The 13,637-nt window shown below is 40.4% G+C and overlaps 1 protein-coding gene across 1 annotated transcript in view; it reads right to left on the reverse strand.

Annotated features, from left to right (window-relative positions):
* Positions 1 to 9,780, reverse strand: part of SLC22A16 (solute carrier family 22 member 16) — an 87,868-nt gene extending 78,088 nt beyond the window's left edge. The window contains exon 1 of the mRNA XM_068231296.1: positions 9,740 to 9,780. Coding sequence (XP_068087397.1) covers positions 9,740 to 9,765 — 26 coding nt within the window. The 5' untranslated portion in view covers positions 9,766 to 9,780. The remainder of the gene's footprint in view (positions 1 to 9,739) is intronic.
* Between the last annotated feature and the right edge of the window lie 3,857 nt (positions 9,781 to 13,637).

The following is a 13,637-nucleotide window of genomic DNA, read 5'->3' on the forward strand; positions in this document are numbered from 1 at the left end:
TTCTGTGAAAACTCCACTCTTATCTCCTCCATTACACAGGCAACTGATCTGTATCTGCACTGCAGCTCTCAGATTGTGAAAACTCTGCCTCTGAAATCTATAGCTAGTAACACCTTTTTCACCTGCCCAGACTGAAATCCCACAATCCTTTGTAAGCGCCAAGGCACTCTGGAGAAGCTGTGGGTGTGGTTTGTTTAGTTTATAGGAAATTAGGGTATTAAAACAAAACAAGTATTTGGCTTGAGGAATGCCCTATAAACTATATGTAAGGAACACAATTATGCAAGGAGTAAAAGTTCATCTCGGATCCACTTTAAGCAGTCAAAATTGTATTTAGCACAGTTAATATGTAAGAGTGATATAGTCTGGGCTCAGCAGATACACATTTTACACAAGATTTCATATTAACATATCAAAGACTGCTTCTTTCCTATGACCCTTTATGTAGATCTGCTCTGAAAATGTGCCTTGAATTTATTGGACACCTTTTTAAAAGTCTTCCAGCATTCACTCCCATAACATTTACCAGTCAGGTTAGTTAACGAACATGAATTCAGTCAATGTTTACAGATTCCAAGTCTGAATCTAGACGTTTAAGGCAGAAGAGGGGGGGGGGGGGGGGGGGGTCCTTACACAGGGCAATCATTTGTAGCTTTTTACATAAGAAGTAGCAATGTTTCTCAACCTTGTTATGCAACCTGGGGCATAAGTACAGTGGGCGCTGGGTACAGCAAGTGCAGTAGTGAATAGAGCTCTGTCATAAATTATTACCTGTGTTCACATTTGTTCTCTGTAGAAAATATCAGCTATTGCCTGCCCTTATCATACTTTAATCGCTTATTTATCTCAGTGTAGTGCTGAGGTGGATGATTCACAGTGTAGAGAATACCTAGTTTCCAGGGAGTGTCAAAGATATCATTCCCTGTCACAGTGCTGAATAAATGTCTTCTATCTCTCACCTATTCCACCTATTGTGTGATGGTGGAGGAATGTGTCATCCTGGAGACATACTACTGTGACTATGGTAGGGGCTAATGGTGAGCCCCTATGATGGACAGTTAGTGACATGACTATGTACTCTGTAAAGCGCTGCGGAAGATGTCAGAGCTATATAAATACTTAATAATAATAATCCACTAGGAATTCATTTTGGTACCTAGCCTTAACCACTCCCCCTCACTCAATGGCATATATTCACTGCACACCCAGTCTGGTGCCCAACCCTAACAACCTCCCAATGCCAACCCTAATGCCATCACTGAAGAGAAAGTAAAATTGCTAAAATAGCCTGAATAATCAGCTAAGGCAGAAGTCCCAGCACTGAACTAACAGATGCAGTGCCAGAATGACCTGATTATTCTTGGTGTAGAGGCCTGGGCAACGTGAGAGGTCTAGGACTGTTTATCTTGGGACCTGAATCATTTGGGCATTTACTTGAATGGAGCAGCCAACACTGTACTGAGACCTGCACTGAGATGATTTAGCATTGAGTCCACTTGCTCAATATTAAAATGGATTAATTCAGGCCATACACAATATCACCTGAATCACATGTGATATTAAAGCGGAATATAACCCTGCATTTCAACTTTGCTCTAAAACATTATTTACAGCATATTATTTGCAACCAGCTTTTTTTTTTTTACTAGACCAGCATTGGAAGGGTTACACACAGGGCTTTAAAGTTCCATGGAGAGAAATGCAGACGCATCCGAAGTTTAGATAGATACATTTAAGTAAACTCAATGTAACAAGTGAAGAATGTGACTCACTCTCTCTGTGTACGGGAGCTCCTGCACAGTCAGAGAGTGAGTCACATTCCACACTTGTTAAATTGTGTTTACTTAAATGTATCTATCTAAACTTCGGATGCGTCTGCATTTCTCTCCACGGAACTTTAACCACTTGAGGACACACCCTTTACCCCCCCTTAAGGACCAGCGTTGAATTCTGTGATCTGTGCTGGGTGGGCTCTACAGCCCCCAGCACAGATCAAACACCAGACAGAGAGATCAGATCACCCCCCTTTTTTCCCCACTAGGGGGATGATGTGCTGGGGGGGTCCGATCTCTCCTGCCTGCGTGCGGCTGGCGGGGGGGCACCTCAAAGTCCCCCTCCGCGGCAAAATTCCGTTTCCCCCTCTCCTACCTGGCCCCCTGGTGATCTGGGCTGCACAGGACGCTATCCGTCCTGTGCAGCCTGTGACAGGACGTCCCCTGTCACATGGCGGCGATCCCCGGCCGCTGATTGGCCGGGGATCGCCGATCTGCCAGCAGCGCCGTACAATGTAAACAAAGCGGATTATTTCCGCTTGTGTTTACATTTAGCCTGCGAGCCGCGATCGGCGGCCCGCAGGCTATTCATGGAGCCCCTCGCCGTGAATTGACAGGAAGCAGCCGCTCGCACGAGCGGCTGCTTCCTGATTAATTTGCCTGCAACCGGCGACGCAGAACTGCGTCGCTGGTCCTGCAGCTGCCACTTTGCTGACGCGCGGTATGAGTGCGCGGTCGGCAAGTGGTTAAAGGTCTGTGTGTAACCCTTCAAATGCTGGTCTAGTAAAAAAAAAATTGCTGGTTGCATATAATATGCTATAAATAATGTTTTAGAGCAAAGTTGAAATGCAGGGTTATATTCCGCTTTAAGTGTCAAGTTTCTCTCTATCAATGGCAAGAAAATGTTTTGATCGGTTAAACACTTGGAAAATCATTTCGTTTGTGAGCACACATGCAATTGGTTATAATTTCACTTTACATAAGCCTGGTCAATATACTAAATTGATAGTTTGAATTATGGCATCCCGTATGACCAGTGTAAAGTTTGAAAATGAATTGCATCCATGCACAGGATGGTAAATGAGTATGTTGGCCTTTGATTGTTTGTACATGTTTCAAAATGAATATTATACAGGTTTATCTTTTTGATGGAAGTAGGAGGTGCCAGAAAACATAAAATAATTGAAAAGCTTTTTAAACAAGAGTGGTGACTTACCTCCTCCCAAGGACTAAGCCACAATCTGAGTAAAAAACTGCTTTACTGCAGTAGCCTAGCCATGTCACAGCAGAGCACCACTATTTGAGTCCTTGGTGAGTCCTGTTTTTTTAAACAGTTTTTAATTAAATTTTTTGGCGCCTCCTATGTTCATTGATAATTACACACCTTGGCAGTAAGTCTTTCTGACATTCCCAATGCTATATTGGATCGGGGTGACCACCTTATATCAGTGTGATTTACAACTCTCTTGTGGCGGGTCGTCTCTAAAGAAATTGAGTTTTGTGAGTATCCTATTTTATACAGCTTTTCTAATTCCTCTATTACTTGCACACTACAGTACCAGTGTGTCTCTTTAAAGAGACACTGAAGCGAAAAAATAAATTATGATATTATGATTTGTATGTGTAGTACAGCTAAGAAATAAAACACTAAGATCAGAAACAACATTGTTTCCAGTACAGGAAGAGTTAAGAAACTCCTGTTGTTATCTATATGCAAAAAAAAATTAAGCTCTACGACTTTCAAAGTCGCAGAGAGGGCTGTCTTCTGAAGTTTATTATCTCAACTGTCAGTGAAGAATTTTCTTTTTCTCTGCCAGAGGACAGGTCAATAGTTCACAAGACTGCTCTGAAAAAAATCATTTAGAATGCTGAGTAGATATTAAACTGCAAATATTAGAGAATGATGCATTGTTATAAAACACACTATATAACTGAAAATAAAAGTATGAGAATATTTTCTTTGCTACTAATCTTCTAGTAATTATCCGTACTACACAACGAATTCATTATATCATATATTTTTTTTCGCTTCAGTGTCTCTTTAAGTTTACTCAAGTTCATACTTCATCAATAATATCCCTGAAGGTGCTTGTATTTCTCAGCATTGGAGGCACCATTGTTTCTGACCAAATCTCTAACTCCATTTGAAAAAAAATGCAGCCCCAGACCTGCAAGCATCCTCCACTATGCTTCACTGTTATCTGCAGACATTCATTATTGTACCACTCTCCAGCCCTTCAGTGAACAAACTGTCTTTTGCTGCAGCCAAATATTTAAAATTTTGACTCATCAGTCCAGATCACCTGCTGCCATTTTCTACACCCCAGTTCTTAAGATTCTTGCATAGTTAAATTGCATGCTGGCACATACTCAGTACCAATGTACTTGCTCATGGCTGCAGCAGCACAATTGAAGACTTATAGAAAAAACACAGATAACAGACCATGGGATTGATGCTGAAGGAAACAGCAAGCACAGACAGGTAAGAATAACTATATTGAACAGCAGTACACAAGTAAACTTATAACATTTTCTCACTTCCACAGGTACCCTTTAATTTTAAAACCACAATCTGTCCATCCTGGACCTTATTACACTGCCCTTATCAGACATGTACTTTTGGTACATTATTGTCCCTGGATTCACAAAAAAACAAGCAAAAATACACACACACACACACACACACACACACACACACACACACTCTCTCTCTCTCTCTCTCTCTCTCTCTCTCTCTCAGTGGGATGCAAAAGTTTGGGCAACCTTGTTAATCGTCATGATTTTCCTGTATAAATCATTGGTTGTTACAATAAAAAATGTTAGTTAAATATATCATATAGAGGACAGACAAGTTTATTGGATTTACAGAAAGTGCGCAATATATGTTTAAATAAAATTAGGCAGGTGCATAAATTTTCTTTTTATTGATTCCAAAACCTTTAGAACTAATTATTGGAACTCAAATTGGCTTGGTAAGCTCGGTGACCCCTGACTAACATACACAGGTGAATCCAATTATGAGAAAGAGTATTTAAGGGGGTCAATTGTACGTTTCCCTCCTCTTTTAATTTTCTCTGAAGAGTAGCAACATGGGGGTCTCAAATGACCTGAAGACAAAGATTGTTCACCATCATGGTTTAGGGGAAGGATACAGAGAACTCAGCTGTCTGTTTTCACAGTTAGGAACATATTGAGGAAATAGAAGACCACAGGCTCAGTTCAAGTTCAGGCTCAAAGTGGCAGACCAAAAAAAAATCTCGGATAAACAGAAGCGACAAATGGTGAGAACAGTCAGAGTCAACCCACAGACCAGCACCAAAGACCGACAACATCATCTTGCTGCAGATGGAGTTACTGTGCATCATTCAACCATTCGGCGCACTTTACACAAGGAGATGCTGTATGAGAGAGTGATGCAGAGAAAGCCTTTTCTCCGCCCACAGCACAAACTGAGCCATTTGAGGTATGCTAAAGCACATTTGGACAATCCAGCTTCATTTTGGAATAAGGTGCTGTGGACTAATGAAACTAAAATTGAGTTATTTGGGCATAACAAGAGGCATTATGCATGGAGGAAAAAGAACACAGCATTCCAAGAAAAACACCTGCTACCTACAGTAAAATATGGTGGTGGTTCCATCATGCTGTGGGGCTGTACAGCCAGTGCAGGGACTGGGAATCTTGTCAAAGTTGAGGGACGCGTGGATTACACTCAATATCAGCACATCCTGGAGACCAATGTCCAGGAATCAGTGAAAAAGCTGAAGATGCGCTGGGGCTGGATCTTTCAACAAGACAACAACCCTAAACACTGCTCAAAATCCATTAAGGCATTTATGTAGAGGAACAAGTACAACGTTCTGGAATGGCCATCTCAGTCCCCAGACCTGAATATAAGTGAAAATCTGTGGTGTTAGTTAAAGAGAGCTGTCCATGCTCGGAAGCCATCAAACCTGAATGAACTAGAGAGGTTTTGTAAAGAGGAATGGTCCAAAATACCTTCAACCAGAATCCAGACTCCCATTGGAACCTACAGGAAGCGTTTAGAGGCTGTAATTTCTGCAAAAGGAGGATCTACTAAATATTGATTTCATTTCTTTTTTTTTTGCCTAATTTTATTTAAACAATTATTGCACACTTTCTGTAAATCCAATAAACTTAATTTCACTTCTCAAATATCACTGTGTGTGTCTCCTATATGATATATTTGACTGACATTTTTTATCGTAACAACAAACGATTTATACAGGAAAATGAAGACTATTAACAAGGTTGCCCAAACTTTCGCATCCCACTGTGTGTATACATATATATATATATATATATATATATATATATATACATATATATATATATATATATATATATATATGTATATATGTTTAGCATATCATTAAAGACATTAAGGAAGCATTTATGGAGCCTTTTTACCACTGATTTTTGTAGTAAGAGTTAGCATTAGAGTTTGTGGAGCTAAATGTCAACCACATTAACTGCCTCTAATATGTGTGTTTCGTATTGCAGAGTTATGCTTAGCCAAAACATCCTGTTAGCAATTTAGATTGCACCACATATCAAGGTTTAAGAACACATAATCCCAGCCTCACAGTGGATCATCACTTTGTTTGTGCAGAAAAGATATTTGAACTTTTCAGAGTTGGAAATTTGACAGCAAAACAATTAGCAAATCTGGTATTTGACAACAACATGTAGATTTATGAGTTTTAGATGGCTGGTCTAGTGTTTCTATATGTTTTTATCTAGCTTTTTTATTTGCAGTATATTATTGAAGTGATTTGAGTCACGTTATATGTAAAGTATAATTTTGCTTTCTTAAAACAGGAAGGATTTGTAATAATTCAGCTTTAAGTGAGCAAGTAACATTTCCCATGATACATCACTGCCAAATATGCAAATCATCTCTTTACACCCCTTTTTTTTTGCTCCTCATCAGTGCATGGTATGTAAAGATATGGCTCTATGCGATAGGTCTTGGACCAGTACTACAGAGTACCCAGACAGCTCATGGTGACCCAGAACCACTAAGAAGGTATAAGGAGCTTCAAGAGACCAACAAACCCTCATTAACCATGCTAAATATAAGTTTTTCTTCCTAAATCAGATTACCATATACAGTATGTAAAAGTTATATTGTTCTTTAAAACCTAATACATACTTTGATCTTTAAGTTCATGTGGTTTAATTTCTGCTCAATATAAGATAGGTTTATATATTTTTTGCCACCTTATTTTAATGTTAGCCCAGTTTGCACTTTTAGTGTAAATTGTAGTGGCTGAAACCTCCACATTCCTGTACCTCAGGTGATTTACAGCAGACATTTTAACACTGAAGTCACTGGAATGCTTCAGGCTGATTAAGCAGAGATACTGAAAAAGTGTTGACAACCTAATCTTGGCTCCTTGGTTTTAGGCAGGATGTGAAAGCACCTAAAGAACTTGAAGACTACCTGCACAATGAGTAGAAAAGTCAGTGCAAAAATCCCATAATTGCAAAAATCACCATAGTTTCTCAGGGAAACGTGGTGTAAATAAGGATTTATTAGTTGTGTTAACGGCAAAGGGCCTCATACATTCTGGCTGATATTCCCAAGGGAATTTAAAGCCAGTGAGTGTGAGGTCTGAGCAAAGGTTGCCCACATGTTTCATGTCATTAGGAGCTAATCTGCAAATGGATGGGGCAGCAAAGCTTCACACTCTTTTCAGAGGACTTTTCTCCAATGCTATAGACGAGAAGCTCAGACCTTCCTGTAGTGGCCAGGAGGAGTTTGGGGTAACTATTATCATGCATGTAGGCCTTGGAGGATGAGTTATGATAGCCACCCCTAGGGATGATGTGTTTAGGAGTACATTAATGCCACTGATTCATTCCCAAAAGGAATTCAAAGATGTTTATTGGTGGGAATGTGGCATGCATACAGAAAATATATTGTGCTCAGACAGATAATTGACATTTAGCACAATAACTTGAGGAGGAAATATTTTGTTAAATTACACTTCCTACTATTTTGATCCATTAAACAGTTATTATGGTGTTGACCAATAGTCTATCAAGACTATGATTGCATATGTGCAAAGATTTTGTCTTTACTTACATTTAAATAATAAACAGTATATAACAACCAAAAAAATTGGCCTTGATTCTTATTTTAATGTTACGGTAATTAATGTAACGCGATAATTAAGACTCTTATTTTTAAGTGTTTTATTATAATTTGTGACCATCCTAAACACTTATAGACTTAAGTGTTTAGCATTATACATTAAATTCCCAATGGCCACCACAAGTTCTCAACCAAATCACCTGCATATGCCTAGGTGGTTAATTTATTTTTAGGCACAATTTCAAAGTCTGAATAAGGTCTGTTCTATTGTAAGGCTAGGTACATTTGCACTACTAGAAAAACAAACGGAATAAGCTTTTATTTCAATAATGTTCCATGTGATAGTTTGTGGCTCTGCGGTAATATTGCATTGTTTTTGGCTATTAGATGTGCTTCTAAGATATTTAAAAGGTGATTTACATTAGACAAATAGTTTTGGGCACTTAGGCAGGTCCACCAAGAGAACCATGTAGAACCATTCTTGGCCACATTCTCTGAAGCACAAGGGAAAGTTTGTTTTGTCCATAATCCATATCATATAATTCAATGAGTTCTGTGACAAATATTTTTAAACCTTTTAAAAAAATACCTTTCAAGCTCACAGCAAATAAGGAAACAGTCAAAATACGGTCCATACTACTTCCTTCTAGTATTTTGTTAATTTTTTTAAGTGTTATGAACAGGGCCTGATTTACCATAAGGCACTGTAGGCATGTGCCTACAGGCACCTGATGATATAAAGGTGGCTCACTCCCATCCCAGAGTGCTTCCTTCCCTATGCAGAGTCCTGATGAGAGTGTAAATGAGAGGTTACTCACCCGGATCTCAGCATTCTACTGGTGATAGCTCCCTTATGTCGGGGGCACCACTAGCTACTTAATACTGAGGGTACCTCTGGCTACCTAATGCTAAGGGACATCTTTAGCTACTTAATGTTAAGGTTATTTCTGGCTACCTAATACTAAGGAGCACCTGTAGCTACCTAAGGAGCACCTGTAGCTATTTTATTGTTATAGTAATTAAGACCCTTATTTTTAAGTGTATTATTATAATTTTGGATCATCCTACTCTTTATCATTATAGACTTAAGGCTTGAGCATTATAAATTAAATTCCCCATGGCGTAGTCCTATTATGCCTACGTGGACGACCAATGGCCACCACAGTTTCTCAACCAAATCACCTTTATCTGCCAAGGTAGTGTTAACTTATTCTTTTGGCACCATTTTTAAAGTCTTAATAAGGCCTGTTCTATTGTGAGGCTAGGTACATTTGCACTTATAGGGCCACAAACTGAATAAGCTTGTATTCTAATAATGTTTTGTGTGATAGTTTGTGGCTCAGCGATAATATTGCATTATCTTTGACTATATATAAGATGTGTTACTAATCTATTTATAAGGTGATTTCCATTAGACAAATAGTTTTGGCACTGAGGCAGGTCCACCCAGAGAACCATGTACAGTAGTACCATTCTTGGCCACATTCTTTGAGGCATAAAGGAAAGTTTGTTTTGACTATAGCATATAATTCAATGAGTTATGTGACAATCTTTTTAATAAAGTACTTTTTAAGTTCCCAGCAAACAAGGAAATAGTAAAAATAGGGTTCATACTACTTCCTCCTATTATTCTTTTTCAAATTTTTAAGTGTTATGAACAGGGCCAGATTAATGGAGGCCAAAGTCTAAGGTGCCAGGGCATTTGTACCTATAGGCACCTGTGAGGTAAATTCAGGCCTGGTTATGAAGTTATTCAGTAGATAAAATTATTTTTTTTTTCAGTGAAAACTCCTGGGAGAAAAGTTAAAGAGGCACTTAAGTGAAAAAAAAAACGAGTTCTACTCACCTGGGGCTTTCCTCAGAGCCCTGCATCTGATCGGTGCCCTCGACGTGTCTCTCCGATCCTCCTGGTCCAGCCGCCGGTTCACTTTAATTGTAAACGTACCAAGGAGAACCCTTTGTTAAGGCTAGCAAAATAGTGAGGGACAATTCCATTTATATCGGGTTTTATAGTTGGTCATTAGTTTTCCAATGTGAGTGGATATTTTCTTCGGAACACATTGAGAGGTGTTGCAGAACATCATCTCTTCAAAAATTTTTCCTGTTAATAAAAATTGTGTTCATTGGGGTGGTCATGTCGTTGTGGGTCATTCAAAGTCAAGGAAGAGATAACAATTGCTTTTAGAAGGTGAAAACAATACAACATGTAAACTATTTTAACCATTGTAGAAAGGAAGACCAGCACCATCTAGTAGCTAAGTAGCAATGTGCCTTCGTCGGTCTGGCAGAACTCCAGACCCCAGGTTGCTATACATGCGATTAAAGCTATGTAGTTTACGCACTTCAATGTCGCTGCGGACTCATCTATGTGGGTGAAACCACACAAAAAAAATTTAAAAAGAGAAAGAAAGGCTCACTGCTCATAAATAAGCCATTAGAAAGAATCTCATTGATCAGGCAGTACCATTCCAATTTCATCAAGCTAAACATAAGAGCCAGTTGTGCTTTTAACCACCCTGGCGTTACAATTATTGCGGCCATGGGTGACTTTTTTTTTTTTTTAAAAAAGGTTATTTTTTAGTGTAGCTAGCAGTAGGCTAGTTACACTCTCCCCCCAAGTCCCCCGGCACTGTGTCCCCCCCTCCGCTCGCCGCCGGCGATATTTACCTGGCTGAGATCCCGCGATGGCCGAGACTTCCGCCATAGCTTCAGGCATTATTATGGCGACCCCTGGAGGCTATGGAGAGGATGCGCCGCCGCGGGCTCTAGGGGGGGGAGGGGGGACGAGCAAAAACAGCGGCGATCAGGGGGATCTGAGCGGGCTGGCGCGATCAGAGGGGTGATGTAGGTAGCAAAGTGCTAGCTACACCCCCTCCGAAAATTGCAGAAAGACCCTCCAGGGGCTGAGCAATCCAGCGCGGCGGTAATGGACGTCATTACCGCCAAGGTGGTTAAATATTGGAACAGGTTGCTCCCCTAGGACAGGTGAAGATTGGGTTAAAAATAATTATGGCGCACATTAGAACCTAGGGACCTTAACATGGAATTTGATTTAGGCCCAATGTTGTAATTCTCCTGATTTCATGTTTTTTTTTTTCTTTTCTTTGATTTATTTTCTGATTTTTGAATACTCTTGATCTGTTAGCTTAATTTTTTTCATTGCACATATTTGATGACCTGCCCTCTTTGCACTTTATATTATTCTCTCAGCAGCTGCTTGTTTCTCCTTTCCTCTCACCACTACTCTATTTGTTTTGGTCTGTTATTTACAGTATGTATATTTGATCTGTCAGTTAACAAATATGTATATATTTTTGACCAGGTACAGCCTTTAAGAACAGAGATGCCGTGCTGTTGTGGAGATACTTCCCTGATCCTCTCACTCAGCTCTATAATGATGCCAGTATATGCTCCAAGTTCTCACAGGGCCTGTCATTGTCCTCTTCCATTTGCTGCTGCCCCCTTTATGGGACCTAAAGGAACCTCAATTTATATATTTATACTACTCTGGGTGGCATTGACGATGCACAACACTTAGCTCTCTGTGCCAGTTACGAATGCAGTCTCTCTGCCGAAAGCTGAACAAAGCCTATGTATTGCTTCTGTTCTAGCTGACCCACCCTACCATTTCTGGTCAGAATCAGAATTAACTTTATTTGTCCCCCGTCCTTGGGCCTAATGTCGCCTCCCTCTTCACACCTTTATAGGTGGCATTCATCCCAGATATCATCCAGTTCATGATGCCAGCTAGCAATGCTGTCTCCTGCCATTCTGACATCAGAGACTGCTGCTAGTTGATTGAGTTCACTAATAGTGCCACCCTTTTTGGGTCTCAGGTGTGCCACCTTCATGTCCAACTGCTCCAGCATGCAAATAATCCTGTAGGCCTACAGTCACTTTAAGTGCCATTTACTAGAAAACCACAAGGTCTTTTGCAACAGCTTTATGTTTCCTTTTTGCCACTGCTTTGCTACACAAATATAGCTAATGTGGTCATTCCAACATGTATAGGGGCTTTTCTATTTTCGTTAAAAGTTGGCACGTTGACAATAATGCAATTTTCAAAAACGTTTTTTTGCGAAATTCATGGAAAGATTGTACATTCGCCAAACTTTTCACAATAACTTCCGGGGCATTCTGGCTCCTCCCTAGTGCTGAGTGCTGACACTTTTATGATGAAATTAGAATAGACTTGAATTTTTGGAAACTTCCAGAGTTTTTTTATATATATATGTATACACTGTATGTATTTAAATTGTAATGAATTGAGTTTCACTTTAAAGAGAACCTAAGATGGGGCCTTAAGAAGAAAATATACATAGCTGGGGTTTCCGCCAGCCCCCTCCAGCCTGATCACTCCCTTGTCGTCCTCCTCCGCCTCCTTCTTCATCATTTGGCCCCGGAAAGTCCTCCAGTCCAGGGTCAGCTGTGCATGCACGGCACAACCACTCGCACACTCCCGTTGTCTGCAGCATTCTGCGCCTGTGCCGACTGGGCGACTTACCCAGCAGAATTCGGAAGAACCAGGCAGTGATTGAAGATGACAAGGGAGCGATCAGGCCAGAGGGAACTGGAAGAAGCTTCAGGTATGTATATTTTCTTTTTAAGGCTCCATCCTAGCTATACTTTAAAGAGACACTGAAGCGAAAAAAAAATTATGATATTATGATTTGTATGTGTAGTACAGCTAAGAAATAAAACATTAAGATCAGATACAGCAGTCTAATTGTTTCCAGTACAGGAAGAGTTAAGAAACTCCAGTTGTTATCGCTATGCAAACAAGCCATTAAGCTCTACGACTTTCAAAGTCGTGGAGAGGGCTGTTATCTGACTTTTATTATCTCAACTGTTCCTGGACTATTTACTTTTCCTCTGGCAGAGGAGATGTCATTACTTCACAGACTGCTCTGAAAGAATCATTTTGAATGCTGAGTGTTGTGTAATCTGCACATATTATAGAATAATGCAATGTTAGAAAAAACACTATATACCTGAAAATAAAAGTATGAGAATATTTTCTTTGCTGCTAATCTTCTAGTAATTATTCATAGTACACAACCAATTCATTATATCATATATTTTTTTTCGCTTCAGTGTCTCTTTAAGCATAGTTGTCCTTTAACCCAGGGGTCCCCAACCTTTTCGGACACGAGGACCACTTTGATGCAAGACATTTTCTCCAAGGCCCGGCAGACCGGGATGGCGAGAAATCAAGGGTGCTGCTCAACGTCCTGCCACCACATAGCAACACAGCACATTATCAGCTACTCAGCTGACCCAGAGAAGTCGCCCAAGGGGATCAAATCCTGATCCCCGACGGGTGACATCAGTTGCTAGTGTGTTTGCAGCTTAAGGTGCATCCAAGAGCATAAATCGGAAAGGTTTTATACTTACCTGGGGCTTTCTCCAGCCCCATACACAGCTGTGCCGACTTGCACAACCGAGCCAGATTATTGGGGTTGATTGTGGCTGAACGGAGCCTCCCTTTCAATGTGCCAGGGTCTCACTGATTGGATGGTGGTAGGAAAGGAGGGCGGGACAGAGGAGGAGATATGTATTGCCTCAGCCACCCAGGGACCAGGTCTACCTACTGTAGGCTTCCGGGTAGCGCAATTACATTATAATGTAAGTTACAGCCGCGGCTGCGCTGCAGTAAAGCAGTGGACCGTGGCCTGACACAATATGTCCTGTTGCCCGGTATTGGGCCATGGACCGGTGGTTGGGGACCCCTGCTTTAACCCACT

The sequence above is a fragment of the Hyperolius riggenbachi genome, chromosome 4 (assembly GCF_040937935.1).
Source record: "Hyperolius riggenbachi isolate aHypRig1 chromosome 4, aHypRig1.pri, whole genome shotgun sequence".
NCBI lineage: Eukaryota > Metazoa > Chordata > Amphibia > Anura > Hyperoliidae > Hyperolius > Hyperolius riggenbachi.